The 24,500-nt window shown below is 43.0% G+C and overlaps 1 protein-coding gene across 2 annotated transcripts in view; it reads left to right on the forward strand.

The window, feature by feature from the left end:
• Window positions 1–24,500, forward strand: part of akap6 (A kinase (PRKA) anchor protein 6) — a 169,197-nt gene that overhangs the window by 15,364 nt on the left and 129,333 nt on the right. For both annotated transcript variants that reach the window (XM_069152819.1, XM_069152820.1), the window contains exons 4-10: window positions 15,415–15,524; window positions 15,783–15,924; window positions 16,053–16,694; window positions 17,444–17,800; window positions 18,534–18,674; window positions 18,766–18,900; window positions 19,003–19,266. In XM_069152819.1, the coding sequence (XP_069008920.1) occupies window positions 15,415–15,524; window positions 15,783–15,924; window positions 16,053–16,694; window positions 17,444–17,800; window positions 18,534–18,674; window positions 18,766–18,900; window positions 19,003–19,266 (1,791 nt within the window). The remainder of the gene's footprint in view (window positions 1–15,414; window positions 15,525–15,782; window positions 15,925–16,052; window positions 16,695–17,443; window positions 17,801–18,533; window positions 18,675–18,765; window positions 18,901–19,002; window positions 19,267–24,500) is intronic.

A 24,500-nucleotide genomic window follows, 5' to 3' on the forward strand; every position in this document is an offset into this window, starting at 1 on the left:
GCACGTTTCAGACCTGATTACGTGAAACTGTCCAAATTTGGGTCGTTCTTATTCTCCCAACACCTGCTAAAGATGCCAATGAACGGTAATCTGTTGAAATCCTTCTCTGGGATCCAAAGAATTTCTGTGAAAGTGACTAAATACGGTCTGAACTGGAGGTCTGAGATTTTGTGCCAGAGCCAGAATCGACTGCGTGAACTCGAACTGTTTCTGACATTCATGCAAACATGTATTGATGCCTCTCAGCCGCCTCCGTTTTGCATTCACGACAAACATCGGCGGATTCCACTCTCCGACCTCAGGCGGTAAAATTCCCCATAATGCCCTTCCTCTCTCTCGGCGGCCTGTGTGTGTTGTTATGTAACGACCGGCTCCCATCAGGTCACCCAGCTGACGGTTCATATATTTATGTAACTCCAGTTGGCGCGCAGCTTTCCGGAGTGTCAACTCTTGCTTCTTCATCGTCAAACTTCAGCCCTCCTCTTCATCTCAAGTAGATTTTTTTTTTATATAAGAGAAGGGAAAAAAAAGGTTTTTGACGAGTTTCACTTTGACTCGGTCTGAATCACGGAGAGAACTCTTTCACTCAGTCTGTGAAAAATTTAAATCCTTTGAACTCTGAGCATCTTTTTTTTTAGCTCTTAAAGGAGAAACACCCCTGAAATACAAGCGGACTGTTATTGTTCTTTATCCATTCTGTTTAGGATTTTTACTGTTTTTAATTATCATAACCCCTAAAAATGAAGCCGATACAGATGTGCATTGGTTTATGCAGGCTGCTGCAACTTCAATAATTCTTTTTTTTTATGACACCAACCTCGAAGATAAACTTTTTTTTGCATTCAGACTTTGGAGAAACACCATCTCCTACACTGTATATTCTCCTTTTACCTTCTTCCAACACTTCCCTGAAGCTGTTAAGCTAAATATTAGAAGAGGTCATGTTTTCGTGGTGGCATCTTCGACCAAACTTTCCAAGTCTCTTAAATTGTTTTGCCACCACACATTTTAAATACTTCATATCTTTAGAAATGTTTGGATTTTTACATTTCGGCCCATTATTACATGAGTAGACCTCAACCTGGAGCTATAGTCCATCACTTCGTCTATTTTCTGGAGTCTGGTTTCCGTGGCAGCAGGTCAGCAGTCCAGACGTCACACTCCTCAGGATTTCCAGCTCCTCCTGGAGGACCCAGATTATCATCTCTCCAGCGTGTTGTGGGTCAGGATCTCCTATTAGCTGGACGAGCACCAACAGACGGCGCCCAGGGTGCATGCTGATCAGATGCGAAGGCGCGGCAGCTTCGCTTCAAGCTCCTGACCCTGTGCTCCCTCTGAGGCTGAACTCTGCTCATTTTGGCCTCTTGCAGTCGTGTTCTTTTAGTCAACATCCAAATCCTCCTGACCGGAGGTGATCAACGATGTGGTACAACATCATTGCTGTTGCTGCACCGATCCAGCTGTCAATCTCCCGCTCATTCGGGCGCAAGACCTCCACATACTTCACGTTGTTCTGCGACTTCTTTAACGATCAGTTATCGATTTCAAGTTGTCTTTTCAGAAAGAACTTCTCAAATGTGAATATTTACCTTCCTCCTTTTGTATTCGAAAGTGTCAAAGTGAATACTTTCAGGTTTTGGACTGTTGGTTGGACAGAATTAGACATTTAAAGACATCATCTTGGGTGGTATAATTTTCTGAGTTGCACTGCACGTTGCCGCCCTACGAGTGTGTTCATTCATTCCTCTTCTATCAAGCTGATTCTTCATCCTTCCTCGGCCCAGTTTGATCTCACTGAGGAGAAAAACCTCTCTCTCTCTGATGGAAGATCCTCCCTGCTGCTGTTGTGCAACTGATAATAAAACACAAACTTTATCAGAAGCCGAAGCTTCAGCGGCTCCAGGCCTGTTTAATCTGACAATTTATTCATTCGTTCACTCAGAAAGAGGCTGTTTTATTTGGCTCAGATGGAGGCGACACGGAGGATCTTTTATTGATGAGGGTGTATTTTTAACTACAGTGACTCAGATGTTTCCTCTTCATCAAGGTTCTGCAGCTGGTGGGGTCCCTTTAGTGTGCTGGTATTTTTTAAGAGGCCTCCTTTCTCGTCTTCCTGTTCCTCTTTTTTTCCTCTCCCTCTTCCTCTTCCTCTCGCTCTTCCTCTCCCTCTTCCTCTCCTCTGCATCACTCTGTGCTGCCTGAATAAAACATGGCCGCAGTAACAGCTCTCTGAGTCTGATGCTGAACACAGTGATGGGAAAGTGAGAAGGAAGTATACTGTGTGTGTGTGTGTGTGTGTGTGTGTGTGTGTGTGTGTGTGTGTGTGTGTGTGTGTGTGGGTGGGTGGGTGGAGGGGTATTTTCTGTTTCTTGTCAGAGATGTTCGTCTGCAGCTGAGTCACTCCCCACCGTGACTGCACTCTCACACACATCTTTAGACAGGTTTTTTTTTTACATATCGTCTTTTTGCACTGCGCACATTTTTCCAGGGAGTTTCGTCAGGAATTTCACAAACCTGAATCCACCGGAGGAACCACTTCCTCACATGTGATGTATATACTAAAGGAAATTTGACTCCTACATGAGTTCAGCTCTTCTGGCAACTTTTACCTAAAATGGTTGTTAATTTAACAGCTATGGTAAATAGTTGAAAACTTATTTATGATTTGATATTTTGACCCTTCACCTGAATCTGTCTCAGTATCAGACTCGCCCATCCTGCAGGATGTAAAATGTTTGGAGTTTGGTTTTGAGTGGATCTTATATTTAATTTTTTCAAACCTTGAAGTTGCTGTAAATGTTTGTCACTGATGCACGAGGCTACCCTGTGTTATATTAACATGTTTACTCGTATCAGTCAGAAATAATTATTTATTGGAATCACTTGTGGTCAATGATGGTCGCATTGGAGGTCACAGTTTATAAAAATAGAGACACATCATGCATGTTTCTGCTGAACCTCTGAGAGCCCTCACTAAAAAACATCTGTTCCCAAATCTGCCTTTGATGTTTTCTTCTCTCTTTTCTCTTTCTTCTGCCACTTTTCTCTGTGGTCCAAACGATGGGAATTAAGGGACACGCACACACAGAAGCACTGCCAGTCGGACAGCATCAGTAGCATCTGTTTGTTTTCAGATTACACCGGTCAAGACGTGTGTGCGTGTAGTCATGGGATGTGCCGGATCACAGCCTGGTTCTGGGAAGTGACTGTAGGTCAGACTTGTAGTGACAGTTCTCTCTCTCTCCCTCTGTGTGTGTGTGTGTGTGTGTGTGTGTGCGTGTGTGTGTGTTTCAGAGTTACAACTACAGCTTTGTTTTGTGGGTGACTGATGTCATTCTGTGTCTCTGTGTGAGTGTGTGCGTCCTGGTGTGTGTGTGTGTGTGTGTGTGTGTGTGTGTGTGTGTGTGTGTGTGTGTGTATTTTAATCCATTTATCAGCTAATGTTCCATCCGATCCAGATTCTTCACCCAAAAACCAGAAACGACAACAAACAAAACCGTTTTAACCACTTAATTTCAGATGAAGTACACTCTGAACATCAGACCTTTTTTTTTTTTTTTAATCGGTTTTGCACGTCTGTACATCACTGCAGCGAGGTAACAAGTTAAACCACTGGAGGTCAGCAAAGACAACATTTTCAGGCGTTGTAAAGTCACTCTTTAGGTGGTCGATCACCTAGTTGCGCCCTCTGGTGGCAAGAACACATCAGAACCAACAGCTGCTAGAAAATCTGAGAAAAGGGAGTGTCACAGAGATAAATAGTAAAAAGAATTGTTGTCAGTGCTGACTTATGATTCTTATCGCCAATTTTTTTGGTGTTTTGCCTGGATTTCTTTTTGAAATATAAAAATGATTTAAATTCTTACTTCCTCAAACTTGAATTTTAGTCTCTCATGGTTGATATGGACTCTAAAAGCTGTGTTAATTCACATGATGTAATCAAATTCAAATGACATGAAATTGTATCCACCAGCCCTCTTTCTCAGCATCACTATGACAACAATCATCTTCTGTATCCTTAATCTTTTTGCTGTTTGGCAGCTTTGTCAGCGCTGTCGACAAACAGAGAGGACAATAAGATGCAGTGGAAGAAAGACGGATAAAAGCTCAATGAAAAAAAAACTAGTGACATGCTTCTGTCCGGTCAGAGATAACACAGATGTGGCTCCTTCTGTTTTTGTCGACGCTGCATGTTTTCTGACACCTCTGTCAGTTCATGTTTGTGTCAGATCTGAGCTGCAGGCTGTACAAAATCACAATTAATCAGAGAGCAGCGAAGTAAAGCAATGCAGAGACAGAAGTTATCATCTCCGATTTCAACTATAATCTGTTTATATTACAGAAAAGCTAAGTGTGTTAAAGTAAAAATAAGTATAAAAAAAGATTCAAGCATAACTTACTATATACACATTAATTGGTATTTTGTTCCACAATGAAACCTTGAAGTTTTTTTTTTTTTTTTTTTTAAATCTCAAATTTATGTTGTCAATTTTCTCTGTTAGGGATGAAGACAAAAGGGGCATCTCGGTTTTAAATAGTGAAATTACTGGAGACATCCATTTACGTTTTAGCACTTCCAAATAGGACTGATTCGATAAAATAACACATATGATGAAGAATTAAAAATGACACTTTTCAGTTTTTATTTTCTCATCATTTAATCTCCTTATCACTTATTTAGCTTCAGTTTTGCCCCATAAATCATTCAGTTTAAAGCAGTAAAGAGAAAAACTGTTGGATGCTTCGTGATTCCTTAATACTCATTCCCTGGTTGACAGCTCCATCTAGTGGTGTTTTTTCTATATTACAACAAGGTGAAGAACCAATCCCAGCTTTAGAACTGCAAACAGTCCCATTACTGTGTACAGCTGAGTGCTTCTTATGTTTTATTTAGATGTTTTTGTCAGGAAAGAAGGTTACAAAGTACCACTTAGCATGATCTACTGCTCAGACTGGTGTCCTTATTGCCACGGGAAATATTCATTGGCTGCTAAATTCTTTGGTGATATTTATGTCATGTCTGTTATTATTTTTATATTGATTTTAAATGCTTGAAATCCAAGTATCTCGCTGTAGCTCTTCTTAAAACCACAATAGTTAACAGCCTGTTCATGAGGAAGACTCAGACCGGTTGGTAAATGTAGTTTTTAAACTTTGGACAGAAGGCTAACCATTTCACCTTAATTCCAGTCTTTATGCTAAGCTAGGCTAACCACGACCTGACTCCAGCTCCGTAACCCACAGACGTGCGATTCAAATTCATCTCTTTATCGAAGTCTCTGAAAAAAAAAAAAAAAAAAGTGAATAAGTCAATTTTTTTTTAGAAAATTCACAAATATACAGTAGCCACAAAGGCGAGGCTACATGTTAGCTTCCTCCAGATGTTGTGGACGTCACCGTGCCGTATTTGTTTGCAGGTACTGCGTACCGGAGCCGTCTCTAAACTTTTTGATTTCACCTCGGTAGTTACCTTGTTTGGAAACCTGCAGATGGTGTTTTGTATTTAAGTTCATGAGAACTGATGTGTTTGTTTACATAATGAGCTCCTTCAGTCCCAGCAGACCTGGATTCCCCCCCCCCCCCGTCTGCATCTCAAACTCGACACGGAGCATCCGGGTCGGAGCAGGCCCAACTTTATCCGACTTAATTGCGGGCGAGGCGGTCGGCGCACGCCCGGATCAGCGCCAGAGCGCGAGATGGGAGCGGACAGATCGCCAGACTTGCTGTTTGAAATGGTATTCATGCCTGCGGTGATCCCCCTCCTTCTTCATCGCGTCCTCGCTGCTCTTTTTCTTGCTTTGTTTCCTTCTTTTATCCTCTCTTGTCCTTCGCTCTCTCTCTGCGCCGCGCTCCCTCTCGCTCTCATATTTATAATGCGTTTGCCTGCGGGGCATTTTTCCCTCTAACCTGACCTTGCCACGGAGCGACTGTAGGACACGATTATAGTGACGCAACCACCGTGTGTGTGTGTGTGTGTGTGTGTGTGTTCGTGCGCGCGCGCGTGCGTGCGCGTGCGTGTCGGTCGGTCGGTATGCCCAGCCTCTCAGCCATTCTTAGCATCCGGCTGCAGGCGGTGTGTAACAGCTGCATGGAGAATGTCCTGGGCCGCTCCACGAGGGAGAGGCTGCGGGTGTGAGCACACAGTACGACACACACACACACACACACACACACACACACACACACACACACACACACACACACACACAGTCACGTGTTAATCAGATGCAGCAGTGATTTTTAGTTATTCATTTATTTCAAGCTGGCTATAACTTTATAATGTCATCCCACACTGTAGAGAAGATGTTCATGAAAGTCATAACTAAAGACATATTTAACAGACACAGAGGTGATTGTTTGGAAGCAGAACAGTCTTTCTGATTATTTCATTTGTCTCATCTTACTGAAGCAGTTGGTATACACTGTCCAAATAACCGGGGACATTTTTTCCTCTGCCTTCCTGTTTACGTTTTTTTTTTTTTCCAGTATAACACTGCTGTAAAGGTGTTTTGGGTTTAGGGAAGTTTCAAGGTTTAAAGATGCATAAGTAGTGCAACTGTAAGACCTGATATCTGACGCTATCGGTCACGAATACGATCTAATTTCTGTTCGATTTCTATTGTTGTTGCGCAGACCTCACTGTTTGTGTGTCAGCTGTCAATCAAACATGTGGACAGGATTGTGTTGCACCTTTTAAAGCTGATTTTTTTTTTTAAGTCTTCTCTTTGGAATATTTTACAATGATTCAATTCAATTGTGTTTTTGTTTATCACCGCACGGGACAAACTGACAGTAAGACGGTATGCATTAAATCCATTAAAGGAAAACTTTATTGATTTTGACCAACAGCTGTTATTATATTGTAAGCAGATCTAGTAATTTATTCTACTTGCATCCTGTCCATTCGCTCTCAGGATGAGCAGGATGTCATGTGCTGGACACACTGTACTTGTTTTTTTTATACACAGAGACCAGGATCAACTCTAACTTTTATTAATAATTGCACCTTTTTCACGACATAAACAGCCCACTTACTTCCCCGCCATGAAAATTCCTCTCCGAAGCTCATGGTTTCTGCACAGGTCTTCTTCTGTTTTAATCAAACAATCTTGAGAACAGAAATGTGTGTGTGTGTATGTGTGTGTGCTTAATCAGGTATTCTTTGTAACATCCAGAGAAGCGTCAGCCTTCCCGCAGGTGTGAATTTGTAGATGTCGAAGCGTTGCTGTGTGCCGTAACTTTAAATATCAGGATATCGCCGTTACCTGCTGTGTAATGAAATGAGGAAATGTTGTGCTTGAGTTGTGCTCGTGTTTCTCAGAGTTGTTTTTTGAATCCGTGCAATCAAAGTTTTTGTCTTTACCTTTCTGCAAATGTTCATCTGACATTTTTCCATGAACTTTTCACGTTTTTTTTTTGGTTTTTTTTGCTCGTCTTCTGCAGAAACTCTAAAAACGTTAGCTCCGATGGCTCTAAACAAACAAGACTCTTTCTGTTTTCGTTCAAATCAAAATGTCAAGTTCTACAAAATTAGGTCACGTTCAAATCAGGCACACCGTCGGGCAGCTTTGCAACACGATGAGCTGCTCTGCGTGTCCTTGATTCAAACCCTCAGAGCTTTATTTAAACGCAGTCCAGGAGCAGCGGCGTCCGGCCTGCTGTCTCCCAGCTGTCAGGATATTTCTGTCTCCTGATGTCACCGTCGCCGCCACGCCAGGAATCCTGGGATCTGCTCTCGGCATGGAGGGAGAGATATTAATGTGAAGGAAAGACGGAAGAGAGTTGCTGGTTCACGAAGTTCAGCCGACCTTTTCGACCGAGTCAAACTTGCGTACTAACGAAGGCTCCCGCACCTGAGAAGGCTCCTGTTTGGAGGAGGCAGTCAGGAAGCGGACGATCCTCGGAGCTGCAAAACTTGCAAATGCACCTTAAATCAGAACTTCCATATCCAACAAGTCCTCCAAACTACATGACCACAGACGGACAATTTGTTCAGACCTTCGTGCACGACCCATAGAAGTGTTTCCTAAATTGCTCTGGCACAAAAACTACTTGATTTAAAAGGTTGGCTAAGATCGTGATTTGGGTTCAAATTTCAACTTGAACTGTGTTTGTGCGTACAAGTGCTACTTCCATAAAGTAATGAAACCTTTTTCGTCATGCAACTGTAAAAAAAACCAAACAAAAAAACCCCGTCTCGATTCAGCAGTCTCCTTCACCCAAGTCCCACAGTTCACCGCAACGAGCAAAAACTCTGCGTCACTTCTCCGAGACACCGGATTGTCGTTATTCACACGACCGCTTTACTTTAAATCGTAGATGTTTGTCGTTAAAAAAAAAAACTGCTTGCAAAAACACCTATAGAGTTCATTTTTGGAGGACGGTTTCTCCATAACTCGCATTTCACAACAAGAAAACCGGAACATGGAACCGAATGACTTCAACGACCTACATTTACGTGTCGCTGACGATGACCTGTCGACCTCTACCTTCAGTCTCACGGCTGCGTTGTGACTCGAGCCTGTTGGGAGTTATTCCAGTCTGTCCTGCATGCAGCTTTTAAATGGGATTTTTTTTTTTTAAACGTATGTATAAATGCAGAGAGTCTTTCTGTTTTCGGGCTCTAACCCTCCGCAATTGGACATTTTATTATTATTTTAGTGATGAAACATGTTTTCTTTCCAGGAAATAGCCGCAGCCTTCACTTCTCTCTCTCTCACCCTCTCTCTTTCTGTCGTTCGTCCTCTTCACGTGTCACAGCCAGCAGCTGTTGCACCACAGACGAAGAGTGTGTGTGTGTGTGTGTGTGTGTGTGTGTGTGAGAGAGTGTGACAGAGAGAGGGAGAGAGGGAGAGATGGTGCTGTGTGGGCTTCTTTGGTGAAATTTAAAGTAGTAGCACAAATATGTGTGTAAATCAAACACAACTTTCCTTTTAAGTGTCTTCTACATGAGGTTTCTCTGCTGCTTGTGTCGTAACAACAGAAGCAGTGGATGAAAGGATGTTCTCGATTTTGTCTGCTAATGTTTAAATGTGTGTATTGCAGTTGATGAATGTGTGTGTGCTTGTGTGTCTTAGAGTGAGAGAGAAGAGACAGGGAAAGTGCGACAGGGTGGTGTGTGTGTGTGTGTGTGTGTGTGTGTGTTGGAGTGTGTGTGTGTGTGTGGGGGGGTTGATCCAAAAATAACCTCTCCAACTGTTGTCACCCCTCCTCTCTCTGACACCAACACCCCTACGGAAGAACCAGGTCACCACACAAACACACCACAAAAAAACGCACACACACACACACACATACTGCTGGTGCGTCAGTCGGTTTCCCCACATGGCAGCAGGAACTTTCTGACTTTGTATCGTTTGGTCATTTGAGAAACTTTTTTTGTGGAGATTTGTCGGTTTGGGATGTTGGAAAACAAATCACTGATGTGAAAAACAGACTGTCAGACGCAGTGAAAAGGTAAGAAAGTATGTCGATTGCTTTACATTTTGTTAAAAGTCACTCGACTGAAGAGCGTAGAGATGACAGGGATGTTTGAAACAAAGTTTGCTTCAGTTTCTCAATGCAGTTTAACCTTTGATCTTTGTTTCAGGGTGTTTCAAAGCTATCAGATCCACTTTTAGGAATTAAAACGGAGAGTTTTCTGCTGTTGGTTGCGTTCTGGTGCTGCAGTTGAGTTGAGTTTGTGGCGGTACGGAGCACATGGAGGAACTTTTCAGGAAGAGTTTTTAACCCCAAATCATCCTTGTTTCAAAATAAAGGGATTTGTGAGGATGATTTTTAAAAGGCTTTTTGATGCTGAAGTCACTAATGAACATCAGTGTAAATGTGTGTTGTTCTGTAGTTTGACCTCTGAAGGCAACAGGAAAGCTCGAGCAGGAAAAAAACTTGATTGGATGATTTCCTGCAATAAATATTCAGTGAATTTAAACAAAGCAGTGTCACAGAATTTACAGCGTGTAAATATCCAAAGAAGAGAACACCAGCTGATCCTTTTCACTGATAATTTCCCTCCGGATAAAAATCAAAGTTCTTTAGTGTAACGTGCTTATGGTTCATAAAAGGGCTAGTTGTTGTTTTAAAACGTGGTAGTTTTGTTGGTCGGTACGCACTCCTGTGCACGCAAAATATTTAATACAGTAGTGTTAGAAATAAAAGCCAGAATGCACCAAAAGCAGGAAGTCTGTTTCCAATCCTTGAAATGTTTTAAATGCTTTTGTGATTTCGCTTTTTGTGTTTTATTTTGGCAGTGTTACTTATCAGGTTGTGAGATTTGCTGATGTGTTGTTTGGCTCCTCTGTGAACTTATTCAGATGCTCTTTCTCTGCCCGCTTCCAAAGGACCTCCTCGTGTGATAAAATACTTTTTTTGCAGAGGACCTTGATTCACTTTTTCACGTGTCTCTTCGGTCCCGACAGAGCTGTGAGGTTCTTTTTAAATGTCCGGCAGCAGAGAAACCGCTGTAGAGTTGCCGTGAATTCAACCTCAGACGAGAAAAAAAAAAGGCAGAGTTTGGAGTCTTTTTCACAGAAGCTTTACCACTTTGAAAAAATTACTGTAACAAGTCTTTGTATCGCTGCAGCGGGTCTCGGACGTCTTTGAAGCGGCTTAATTTGAATACTCCAGGGGGAGAAGGAGCACACGGTATTTGATCTCCAAGGTAAAACATGTTGGGCTGAAGTGGAGGAGTTGAAGGTTATTAGATCGAATGGGTGCGGATGAGACCGAGCTGTCGCGGGCGGTTTGAATGCGGCCTGTCTGAAGCCCTTGATGTCGGCGGTGATGAGGGTGAGCTCGGATTGGAGCTGAAGCCTGAGTCGACTTGCTTCAGATTGATTTCAGGCAATTAGAAACCCTGCTGGATGTATGGACTCCGTGATTGACAGGTCATGTCTTGACTCTACGTGACCGGAGTGCGAGAAAGTGTGTGTGCGCGCGTGTGATCGAATGATTGTGTGTTACAGAACTGTGTGGTTCTCAATATGAGCTCCTTATAAATAAAGAGGGTGAAGTAAATGTTTATTTTAATGCACACACGGCAAAATCCAAAGTTTGAGGCATGCATAAATGTATTACTGTAACACAGACACACACACACACACACACACACACACACACACACACACACACACACACACACACACACAGACAGTCACACTCACACAGTCACACTCACACACAAGGTTAATAGACATATGCTGGGGGCAAAACAAGTCCTTCAAAGTTTACCAACTGTCAGTCAAATTAAAAGTGCCTGAAGTTCTCATTTTGTTCCCAGTTTTTAATTTTTTTTTTTATTACCTTTAATTTTATTAAAAATTTGCAGTTTGCTCCTTTCTGAATCTGTAAGATGAGGACAAGGCAGTAATCAGTGTTGTTGTTTGTATTCTACCATGGAAGTAAAGCTTGTTGCTGAACCATAGACAATATAAAAATGGACTTAACTTCTGGGTCTAAAAAATGAGGCCAATGCAGAAGTGCCTTAAGCTGCAATACCACTGCGTGCCACTAAAGGTTGGCTCCAAAAAGCCTCAGGCTCCATAGACTCCCATTCAACTAGTCTCATAAAATTCTCAGTCAATATAATTTCTCTGAGATATCTCCGTTTTGCTAGCTAAAGTCGCTTCTTCTTATTAGTTTTCTGGCGGTCGATCTGAAAATAATCCCGTCATTAATTGAAGCTTAAAAAAAAAAAAAAAAAAAGCCATGTTGTTGGGGGCGTGTCTGTTTGATTGACAGGCCTGTGGTGCAGTGGGCTATCGGTGGACGGAGCGTAGTATCGCCGGGTTTCCAGTCAGAACGAGTTAGATCCACCACTAGCTCCACTCACACACACACACCCTCACACACTCTCTCACACACACACACACACACACACACACACACACCCTCACACACTCACACGCACTTACACACACCCTCACACACTCACACAGTGGAGCCTCATTAGCTCCTCGCAGTCTGCCTCGACCTAAGATCTTGTTACAAATGACTTGAGATGGAAACGACAGACTTGGTGTTAATTCAGTCCGACGGGCCCTGTGTTGAATGCTGTGTGTGTGTGTGTGCGCACGCCTGTATTAGCATTTGAAAGCTGTGTGAATTATTGAAGCATCTGAAAGACACCGGTGACATTTTCACCGCTGTTTTAGAGCGACATGACAGCGCTTTGATGACGAAACTGAGTGTGTGTGTGTGTGGGTGACTTCAAGTACATTTTGTGTGGATTGAGGGACTGTGTATGTTTTGGAAATTTGCGTGTAAGAATTAGTGTGTGTACAGTATGTGCATGCTCAATTTCACTCCAGCTTTGTGTGTTTGTAATCTTTGTATGTCAGGTTTACTGCAGGTTTTCTCTCTCTCTCTGTGTGTGTGTGTGTGTGTGTGTTTCCAGGACAGTATGTTAATTATGGACTTCTGAGCTCCCTCCTCTTGGGGCTGTTCTTGATTTCCCACTGGAGTGTTTTTGATGAGGCAGCCTCACTCCCTCAGTGTCAGGGGTTCAGTTATGCGATGGGAGACTTGTATAAAACATACATTTTTACTCCAGATGTCCTGATTGAGAAGAACATGATGAACTCTCAGTAACATCTTCAGGGACGCATAAGTACAGAAACCTGGCGGTCACATCAATGTGTCCAGGAAGCGGTTCTGTTGGTTTTTGTGTTCGCGTTGGAACCAAAGATTATAGGATTTACTTCTGGTTGGCCTATGCTGTTGTTTTGATTGGCAGTCCCTTTTGTTTGATTTGTTTCTGGATGTAGGCCGATCCGGATTTTCCCTTTTCTCTCCTATTTTCTTGAATACATTTGAAACAAGATCAGGAGGGTCACTGTCGAAATTGTGCCAACTGCAGTATGTCATAGTGGTATTTTACATACAGTAGCAGGTGTGTTTGTCCTCACCTAATGAACGAAAAGTTCCCTGTACTAGTCGGCATAAACTCCAGAGAAAAACATCTGGCTTTTCATCTGCTACTAACAAGCTAGTCTGCAGCTGTCTGTTGGTTGCTGAGCAGTAGGTGTACAGGGGCCAAAACAATGAGCTAAAAAGGGCTAAAAAGCTCTGCAAAGCTGTCGGTTGTCGATGGTTCTCAATGAACCACACTTTCAGAGAGAATTTGTAATCTAAAACGTTGATTAGTGGAGCCTCTCTTTGGCTCTTTTTTTCCCCCTTCATTAGACTGTTGACAATGATGATGTAACTTGAAATGAGTGAAGCAACAAAAACCTTCAGCCAGACATGAACATTGGATGCTGCAAATAATCACAATCGGCGTTTTAAATCAATGCCAACTTTTCAGCATGAAGCCAGTTTGCTCGTTAGCTGCTGGATGTCCGTCCACTTTTGGTCAACGTCCTAAATGCAGCCCGCCTTGTTTCCAGACCCATGCTGGACTTATTGGTGAACGATGTTAAACGCGCACCCGAACTGCATCTGTCAGGCCAGAGTCGGCTCACATTTGGTCGTCCGGAGCCAGAACACAGACAAGTGTACCAGCGACGCTCAGCCCGACTTTACACCTGCAGGTGACACGGAAAGCTTTCTCTGCTCTGCATTGTGTGTCTGAACATTCACACGCTGACCGCAATGCGGGCGTCGCGCTCCAACAGGGCCGCATAGCCACCACGTACAGTAGTGACAAATTTGTCTTGGAACGGTGCTCAGCAGGTCACGCCCTGCGCCAAGTTAGTATGAGCCAAGCTGGCAGCATGTGTGACCTACATTCTCGCATGCCGGGCCGCAGCAGAGCGGGAGGTGTTGTGTTGTTCGGGCAGGTCACCATGGAAGCAGCGCGGTGACTCAGCGGCCAGAGGTGGATGTAAAGTATCCGTCGTGGGCTCCGTGCCAGCTCCCCTTGCTTTCCCAAAGGTCGTCTAATTTTAGCCTGTGCCAGTTTAGTTTCTGCAAAGCTATAACGCAAGAAGGAAACAATACAAGTTATTTTATTTTTATTAACCTTTTAACCAGGAAAGATCTCGTTGAAATTAAACATGTACTTTTCAAGGGAGTCCTTGCCAAGACATGCAGCAGCACAAACGAAGGATAATTAGCATTAAACAGATAAAAACAGGAGAAACAGATTCACTATAAAGAGCATCCGTAGAAATAAAAGTGCAAATGAATCCAAGAAATAGGAAAAGGGTTTTTATGAAAGTTTTACTGCCTTATTTGAAATAAATTTAAATATATATTTATAATATTAAAATGTGCCAACTGTGCTAAATCTGCTGCTCCAAACAACACATTTATCAGGTTCAGTTTGAAAAGGGGCAAAAGTTCCTTCTAGTACATTTCACAATAAATTGGTAAAATTGTTTAAACAGTATCACAGTTCACACACAAAGCCATCGTCTTAAATTTGAATTTGAAAAAGATGTCAATCAAATGAAAGCAAATTTTCTCATGTGCAACCATCATTTTTGAGATGTTAAATAATGAGCAAGTTGTTGCAAAGTTGAACTTTAATCGGTAGTTGCTAACTAATTGGGGAAAATAAGGAGGCGGGGGGTTAGCTTAGCTTAGCACAAAGGCTGGAAGTAGATGGCAACTGCTAGCCAGGCTTAAATCCATAGCATGCATATCTGTTAGTGTGATGTTAAGCAAAAATACCTTCAGATTTCAGCCGTGTTTGACTCTGATATAAAAGATTTTTTTTACCCCCTCAAAGAAAGCGAATGAGCCTGTTTCCTAAAATGTTGAAATACTCCTTTAATCAGACAGCTTTTGTCCCGTAGTGACGGTTATAATCACAATGATCATGCACCATCAGCACTTCAAATTACTGTAAATGCTCTCATGGTGAGTTGTGCTGCAGATAAGACTTAATGAAACATAATGCAGTCCTTTACACCACGAACCACAAACACGAAGACCGCTTGAGCAGAAACTGAACATCTGATCCTTATAAAGGAGAATTTATGGCAGAGCTGCTGCATTAAATTGCATTAGATTGTACAGATTTGTAATCTGCACGTTCATATCAGTAAAAGTGTCCGAAGACTTCTTGCAGCGTCTGTTATTTTTGCCAGGAGCCCGCCTGTCTGTGTGTCTGAGCAGTTTTACAGCATCTGAATTTAGTTCAGTCATATCAGTCGGTAATAGATGTGGTCTCTGTGTTAATCCCTGACTCAGGGGATGTGTTTTCCATGTTTCTACAAACTGAAACTGGTCCCACATGAACCTGACTCATGTTTAAAACTGGATTCGTGACGTCACGTCGTCCTCAACAGTTCTGCTTTTCCACATGTAGCACTCTGCGGATGTGTTTGTTCTACACACTGTTGTAGCTGTGATCAGGTGCAGCTCATGTGCTTATCAACTTGTTATTTTCTGGTATTTTGTCACATAATATAATGTTTAATGTTGTTTTTTTCTTGTCTTTGTGCGTCTCTGTGTCTGTGTGTGTGTCTGTAGGACATCTGTGAAGACATCTCGGACCATGTGGAGCAGATTCACGCCCTGTTGGAGACCGAGTTCTCCTTGAAACTTCTCTCTTACTCTGTTAACATCATCGTTGACATCAGGTGAGTCTCAGCAACATGGGATGAGACATATTTTGAGATTTGGATGGTTTTTCTTGTCTTTCATTACATGCCTGTGCTGGACCAACAAATACTTTCATTCCTTTATCAAAAAAAGATTTGAAAAAATGAATGATTAAATGCATGAATCAATGAATTATGAAGTCAAACTTGGAATACTCTGACAGCTTCATTAGGTTTGATATCTGATTTATTAAGTCACTAAAAGCTGCTGCTGCTGTTGTATCTTCTGCGATTCAGGACAGTGCAGTTGCTGTGGCACCAGCTGAGAGTCTCGGTTCTGGTGCTGAAGGAGCGTCTGCTTCAGGGCCTGCAGGACTCCAACGGAAACTACACTCGGCAGACCGACATCCTGCAGGCCTTCAGCCAGGAACAGCAACAGGTACACACACACACACACACACACACACACACACACACACACACACACACACACACACAACATTAGTTTCACATTTGTTGTCTTTTAAAGCAAAAGTAATATTAAAATGTTGAGTTCTTCCTCTCCAGACTCGCCTGGACGCTCTGACGGAGATAGACGACTGCGGCCAGCTGACTATCCGCTGCAGCCAGGACTACTTCTCTCTGGACTGCGGTATCACTGCCTTCGAGCTGAGTGACTACAGTCCCGGGGACGAGCCTGAGGTCCAAGGAACAGAACCCACGAGCGAGGACCCGTCCCAGGAGCTCGATCACGCCCAAGACCCATACCGGACACCAGGGAGCGAGGAGAGTGACGGATCCTGTCCGTCAAACCAGGAACACCACAACAGTTTACCTGAACTCTCCACACCCGCTGACTCCACCAACCACGACCATCCTCCGTCTGTATTCACCACAATGCAATGCAGCGTGCCCAACCACAGTGAGAGTGCGAAGCGGCCCCTGCAGGGTGCGAGCCACAGCACCGAAGTGTCGCCCACGCAGCCGTCACTTCCCAAGAGAGCCGCCCTGTTCTCGCACGGAGGATCCAGGGAGGAGGACTTCCGGGGAGGTTCGGGGAAGTTCAGCCCGCTCTCAGGGCTCCAATTCCAGGCCGAGCTGAGTCGAAGCACCCCCTCTCTCATGGATACTCCAGACCGCTCCAAGTTCTGGTTGGAGCTGGACTCAGTTTATCCAGAAAATGTTTCACAGTCCTACGAGAGCCTGCAGGTTTGTCATCTTTCATTTATATTTGAGTATTTTGTCATAGGTTTTTAAAGTCAAAATGAGACAAAATCACAAACATATTTTGAAACCCCTTTAAATTGCATCTACTAAAGATTTACCCCCAAAAAATAACTTTTGGGTTCGCTGCAAATTTCAATTTGATCAATTTGTAAAGAACAAAACAATGGTTTTACAGGCGCGACACTCAACCAAGACTTTAACCATTTATTGTGACAATTTGCATTTTAGTTTGGCAGCGTGGTTTTTGAGTATCATTAACCAAATTAAGTGCTGCAGAGCTGCATGGCCCCGCCACCTGCAGCTGCTGCTGTGTTGCTTTATGGGACCAGCACCATTAAAAACCACTGGCTGCTGGTACACCTGCAGCTAAAAACCACCACCTGCTGCACCTCTTTCCGTAAACTGCGGTGGGCAGCCTCCTCTGCCAGCTGAGCAGAGAGCTGGAAGATGTGAGCTTGTAAAGAGCGGATGAGGGCTGTGTTCAAAACTGGGTCTTGTGATAAAATCCTGGACTCCAGCAGGCGCTCACTGCAGAGCTTCTCCCGGAGCTAATTTCCTGCCGGCAAATAAACAAAATGTGTTTTACAAATGTCCTACAATTCACCAAGAAATAGTGAGGTTTATAAATATAAATCACCATTTAAAAACTAATGCAAATCAAAACAGAACAGCTTAAAAGTGTCACCTTTAACCTAACCCCCCCACCCTCAACACACCTCCTACCTACACAGGTCATGAATGGGCGCAACCTCCAGAGAAACCATCTGAGCTCCAGACACGGAGGACGCTCAGAGGGGAGCGCGCAGAGGCTTCTGCCCGACCAGAGGAGCTCATCTGGGGCCAGACCGACCGCTGATGGCCCCCTGCCTCTCCAGGATGTCACGTCTCGGGCTAAAGCATCAAACCAAATAGAGAGGACGCGGAAGGAGACACAGATGCACAGTGGGGGGGACTCCGACTCCTCCTTGCCCTCTCCCATGAGAGACCAGCTCCTCTTCTCAGACCTGGAGGCGTCCGGAGAGGAGTCAGACTCCCGACCGCCTCCCGGCAAGATGGCGGTGTGGATTGTGCAGCGCCCGGGGCAGAAGGTGAAAGATTGTTTCTTTATTTCAGGAGTTTGGAGAGTTGAGTCTGTGTTATAAACTGTTATTCTTCCACAGACCCAGGTTGATTACATCAGATATGTGCACCGAGTTGCCTATTAATTTTTTTTTATTGAAAGGATAAATTCAATTTGAATTACTTTTTTAACTGACATGACATTTTTCTAAAAGTCTGAATTTCTGACAGGTGTTTTTAAATTTTTTTTTTTATGGACATATTTTTTAATACTGAAAAAAAACATTTTATCTCTGTAGGATCTTTCACGTGTTACATTACTTTTCTATGTGAACTCATGAAAGGTGAAAAGGTGCAGAAACACCACTTTTGTGAAAACTTTGGGAGCAATTTTAGCAAAACTTGATATAAATTCAACATTAATTCTGATGATTTTACATCAATAACCAGTAGGAGACTTTGAACATCTCAAATTCTCTTTTTATTTAGACTTTTATCAAAACAGCTGTAAAAGACAAGTTCAGTTTGAAACCAACACAATTAGAGTTGAAATCGGGAACAATTGGACCAAAGAGCAAATAAACCAAAAAGCTGAAGAAGCTGTTGATCAAAAATAAATAAATAAATAATAATAATGAATAAATATCAAGCATGCGCCAATGATCATTTTGAGTTTGTTTGAGTCTGTTTGTCGTGTATTTTCTCAGTATATATCAGGCAATCACGTATAGGATGTTTATTTCCTGCCCTCCTGTCCGACAGGGAGCCCAGGTTTTATCTAAGGCCAGCCCAGACAGGGAGCACTGGTACGGCTCAGAGGAGTTCTTGGCTCTTCCTGCTCAGCTCCGTAAAACAGAGATGCTTGCCATGAACCTGGAGAGTCTGACTCAGTCCATCCCACTGGTTAGTTTACAGTTAATTATACCTCTGATCATAAACCTGTAACAACCAGAACCTCCACCACTCATGTTTGTGTTGAACCCTCTCACTGCAGAGGCCCGGTGACTGTCCCCAGGAGGCTTTGCAGGATGTGGACGACTGGGATTTGACCGAGCTCAACCCTGACTGGGACACCGGGGAGAGCGTAGGGGACAGTGGGGATGAAATCCCTTCCGCCCTGCCATCGCTGGTATGACATGACATATATTTGTGTTTTTTTTTTTACTCCACGAATGCAAAAAAATGAATGAGGGAATATTTCCGTGACGTTCTCTCGCGCTCCTTCCCTCAGCTTCCTCTCCGACGACACCTCGTCAGCCGCTTCAGCCCCACCTCGTCCAGCGACTTCGCGCCCTCGCTGGACGAAAGCATCGAGTCGGGCCCGTTGAGCGACCTGCAGTCTGAGGAGGACGAGGGACGGAGGTCTGCGGACCGTCGCCTGCAGCTGATGGCGACGCCCCCGGTGGATGGGCGTGGGTGTGCGACGCTGGTGCAACAGTTGCTGGAGGACATTCAGACTCAGGACAAAGACCCCAACATCTGGAAGAAGATAGAGGTATTTCTGACTCTGAAATACATTTAACCTCTTTCTCTGGGTTCTAACTTTCCAACTTTTTGCCGTTCTTCTCAGCCTTTAGAAAACTTAGCTCCAAATAAGCTTCTTTTTAGATTCTTTCTCCACCTGATATTTTGTCCGATAGATTTTCGAACTGCTGCTAAAACTGTAAAATTTTATATTGAACATTGCCACATTTGATTAATTAAAAAATCTTGGATGGCTCTAAGTTTTGTTTTAATAATTGTTCTATCAAAGTGGTAACTCATACCCCTGTAGGACTATTACTGCTCCTTGTTCCTCCTCGTCCTGCTCTTCATTTTTGATGATGATGCAGCATGATATTTTCTATTCTTTTGAAGGAAACACTAAAAAAGAAACCTTAAGGTTAAATGTTTTCTGTTTTGCTGTCAGCAGAGACTGATGAATCCGAGCAAATAACTACTTAACATTTGTTTGGTGATTTAAAAAGCCAATCCACGTGGAAGGCCTTTTTTTAGGATTGTTTTTGATGTCCGTTAGTTGCTCTTGTCTCAGAGCAGACAGACTTCCTTTTTTATCACACATATTAATCCACTCTGACTCAGAGACATTCACAGCACTGTGGTTTTTCTTCTGGTGCGTTGACTAAAGCTTAATCTTCACTGGCAGCTGTTTAGATCAGAAAAACCTCCCGCTGTTTATGTCGTATGTGAACTCTTTTTAATTGTGTCTTGATCAAGGCACTGTGGGCAGATTTCCTGTTACAGAAGGCGGGGCAAATAAAATCAGTGAATCAGTACATGAAGACAACACACGTAGTCTATACAAAAGCAACTTTTTATGCCTCCGTGCCACTGGAAGGATTATGTTTTTGGGTTGTCCGTCCGTTCTGTTCTCAAAAACGCAATATCACAACAATTCCTGGTGAAGCCGTCGATTTAGTCCTCACTCACGGTTGACTCTAATGTGGAGGGGGGAGTTATTACACTTCATGTATCGTCTTCATGCTTACCACGTTTTTTTTTGTTAGGGATAGACTTTGGTACAAGAAGATGACTTTTCTTGAACGCCACCTCTAGCTTCTTTGGATGCACCGGAGTAGCTTAAAGGTTGAGACCCCATCCTTGAATCCAACCTCGGTTGCATCGCTCCCTTCCTCCATTCCCGCCATACCTGCTCTTTTACTCCAGAGAAGGACGACAGATTGAGCCAAAATCAGTCCAACACCGGCGCTTTCTCTGCCGCCGCTGCAGCTGTCTTGATGGATTGGAGGGGCCGGTATCGGATCGTCCCGTGGCCCTATTAATTCATCACCTCACTTCTAAAGGTCACGTTTGATTGGCAGGCAGATTATTGATGAGGCTGCCCAGTGAACTAATCAGTCATATCTGTCATATCGAATATGGTGAAATGTCAATAGCTCTGGGGATTCGTTCCCCTCATGGCTGCTCATTTAATTAGCGCGATAAAGAAGCCTCGCCGCTTTTAAATATTTTTTTTTATTGTTTTATCCAATTTGGGTTTATTTCGCTCTCTCACCTTTATCGCCTTCATTTTCCAATTCTAAATACCTTTGACTCCTCCGGCTACGTTTTACTTTGCTGCTGTAATGTCTCGGTTTCTCTTCAGGGATCAATGATGTTCAGCACATCTGTCTTATCTGGTGTTAGCCGGGTCAGAAGCCCACAGACAGAATCCAGCAGCCGTAATAAGATCATCAGCGCGGTCGGTCGGGATGCTTTGGGATCAATCTGTGAATTAAAGACCCCGGCTGTGTGAGGGGCCGTCATTGGAACCGGGGACTGGTGACCCGGAAGGTCACCGGTCCGATCCCCACAGGAAATTGTGTCCATATTTCCAAATTCAAATCATATCGGCCACATTAATATTCAGAGTTAATGATGATTTGACTGATGAAATGCCAGAGCTGTCTCCTGCTCGTAGGCTTCCTCTCTCATCTCATGTTGGGGAAATATTTTGAACCTTCATTTTTTAAAGCGTTTAAAAGAAATGGGAAACATTTACATTTATTTTCTAAGTAAAAATTGGATGAAAAGGTTGATATTAGTCTGATGTTAGGCAGGGACAAACAGCTAACCTGGCCACAGATAGGTGCTTGAAAATAATCCAGTTCACAGAACAACTAAAACACCATAATAACTAATATTCTGCCTACTTTAAACAGTATCTCTGTAAAAGTCAGATGGGATGGGATTTAATGAATCTTATTATGTTAGAATAGTGGTTATTTAATGATTAAATCAACTAGTCACATTCAGAATTGGATGGATTGCTACTTTTTATTAAAATACACTCTATGGCCATTTTACAACGTTCAACTATACAATCTAATAACATCAACAACAGCCCCGAACATGACAACTTCTACAAAAAAAAAACAACCTTCTACAGCTCAGTCAGAACCCTTTAGGTGTTTCAGCTCAGCGTTTATGAGGTCTGTTCATGTGAGATTTGTTAAATACTAAAATGAAAAGTATTGATTTCGGAGTTCATACATATATGCTCTACACATTAGAGTACAAACTGTACGGATGCAGGTTATAGAAGGCTGTCTGAGCTGGCACGGCTGCTATTCAGTTGCCGACTTGTAAAATATTGACCTGCTAAGAACCATGGAAATAAACACACATTCCTAAATTTGCATTAAAACATAATGAACAGTAAAAAACAACAACACCTAAAATGAGGAATTATGCTCTGCTGTCTTGCACATAACACCTTGTGTTAACCACACACACAAACACACACACACTCACACTCACACACACTCCTCATTCCTCTCTGCTCCTGGGTAATTAGCTGATTAGCAGCTTAATTAGCAGCATGTAATCATGGCGATGGATGAGCTGCCTAATTGAGGAAGTGAAGAGAGGAGAAGAAGAGTCTCGGTGTGGAGGATGACATTCTGTCTCTCCGCGGAGAGTCTCGGCTGAATACAACGGAGCAGAATAACAGAATGAAGAATCATCCGTCCAGGGGAAGAGAGACTGACGAAAGATCACTGTAGGAGCAGAACGAGAATATAATCCGTCCAGGAACTCGTGTCTCCTCGAGGGAGAGGCGCTCGCTTGTTTCTGTTGTGGAGTTGAGGCGATTTGATTCGAGGAGGACTCGGTGGAATGAAATGCAATCTTATATCTTTGAAATCAGTCAGGTTTGCTGTCAGTAGAAAAGATCAGGATGGGTGTAGACAAACTGCTGTTATACTGGGAAAGTTTTCATAGAATTGAATACACTCAACTAAGACAAAAGCATTTTTCATTTTTGTTTTGAGTTGTAGTACAAAATCTCGGACTTTTTTTTTATGCAAACAAAAGGTATTTTTCTGTCAAATTTTGTTCACAGATTTCTTAAAATCTATGTCAGAGTCACTTCCCCTTTGCCATCTTAATTTATCTGAAAATGAACACTCACCGCGGCCGTGCATTATCGTGCTGCAATATGAGGCGATGGTGGCAAAAACAAGTGTTTATTTTTGTTGTTGTGTGTAAATCTAAATAAATTTAACTGCTGAAATTAATTGTAATGACAGGATAGTTGATTATTAATATGATTTGAACTGATGTGATCAAATTAGACCGATTCTGTTCCAGTCTGGTCAGCTCAGGTGATAATCGGTTCCTCATCCTTTCTGAAAAATATGTTTTTATAGTATGGACATGTATTTATTGCAATCCAAATATCAAACTATTAAACTGCAGCTAATAAGGAGCTTCAACAGTCTGGATTTCTACAGCTGCGGTATAAAACAAAGTATTTGTTTTAAAACCTGCTCAGCTTGTACAAACCTCCTCCCCTCTCAGACCTTTACTTTTTTCTCTCTGTTCTCTCCACACTGTCTTTGCTGTTGGACATGAATATTTTATCCAAGAATTTTTTTTTTCCCTCCCCCTTCGGACTGTCTAGACGCTGTTGTCTCGACCTTGACCTCCTCATCATTTATAATGTTGGAACCGATCCTCGCACAATTTGTGTCCATATCACGTAAATCTGCGGCTTGTTTCATGAAAGTTTATGAGAGCGATGCAGGAAATATACATGCACAGAAATCCAAATTCCCTAATTTGCGCCGTGTGGGACAAGACACCTGAAGTGCATTGAAATTCCTTAAAAAAAAAAATAAAAAAAAATAAGAGAAAAGCAGGCAGAGAAGCAGTTTGTGAGTTAGATAAGTGTCCCACATGTCATGTGATCACAGTGTATGTGCCTGTCTGGGCTTGGCGTCAGCGTCCTCAGTGTGAGATGTCTGTGTGTTTGGAGGCTCTGCGGCATGCCGGCCTATCTGCGAGCAGTGGGGGACAGACAGACAACAGACTCGCATCAACAATCGTCTGATTGGCCCAGCGGGGGAAGGAGGCGGAGGTGTGTGTGTGTGTGTGTGTGTGGGGGGGGGGGGGGGGGGGGGGAGACGCCCATAGGCAGCAGAGACATTAAGGGAGAGAGAATAAAAGGGAGATGGAGGAGGACGAGGTGGAGGGAGTGTTTCTTTAGATAAACGGATTGAGGAGGAGGCAAAGGTGAAGCTGACGGAAAGTTGGAGATTTTATTTTTTTTTGTCAACTTGGGCAGTGGAGTCCGAATGCTTCTTCTCAAATGTACTGATGGGAAGCTGATAGAGAAAGTCTTTAACCGATGGAGCAATTTTACCATTAAAGACGATGCTGTACATTGTTGTCATCACAGTTTTCTTCAGCGAACACAAAGCTAACACATGATTTTATGAATTTGATACGGCAGTTTGCAAACAGCTAACTATTTTGCCATCCATTAAGATGGAATGAATGTACGTCCAATATTCACTCTCCTTTTCGCTTTGGTTTGGTCTCCACCAAGTCCTGAGAAAATATTGTCTGCAGCTTTACTTTACTTGAGTCTGACGGAGACTGTAGTCCTCCAAAAACCCACCCCATCTGTCTTTTGTCAAATTTGTTTATTATGACTTCGAGCTACGTTCAAAGTTTAAGTGACCTCTAGTGGTCGTATAAATAACGGCAATCTGGTGTCCTGGAGGAGTGAAGCAAGTCAGATTACGTCTATGGGAAGATTTTTCTTTATTAAGAGGAGGAGGAGGATTAGATGGATGGGTCGATTTGCTGATCGATTTCTGCTTCCAACCACGAGTCAGGGCAATTTTTTAATAAAACTGCATTCACTGTTGCCATGACTACAAAGGTCGCAGAACTTCAAGGAAGTAGTAACTTTACCACGCAACATGGTTCAAATCCTGTTTT

The sequence above is a fragment of the Embiotoca jacksoni genome, unplaced genomic scaffold (assembly GCF_022577435.1).
Source record: "Embiotoca jacksoni isolate LCO1_2020_lvr unplaced genomic scaffold, fEmbJac1.0.p SCAF_18, whole genome shotgun sequence".
In the NCBI taxonomy this organism is placed as follows: Eukaryota; Metazoa; Chordata; class Actinopteri; family Embiotocidae; genus Embiotoca; species Embiotoca jacksoni.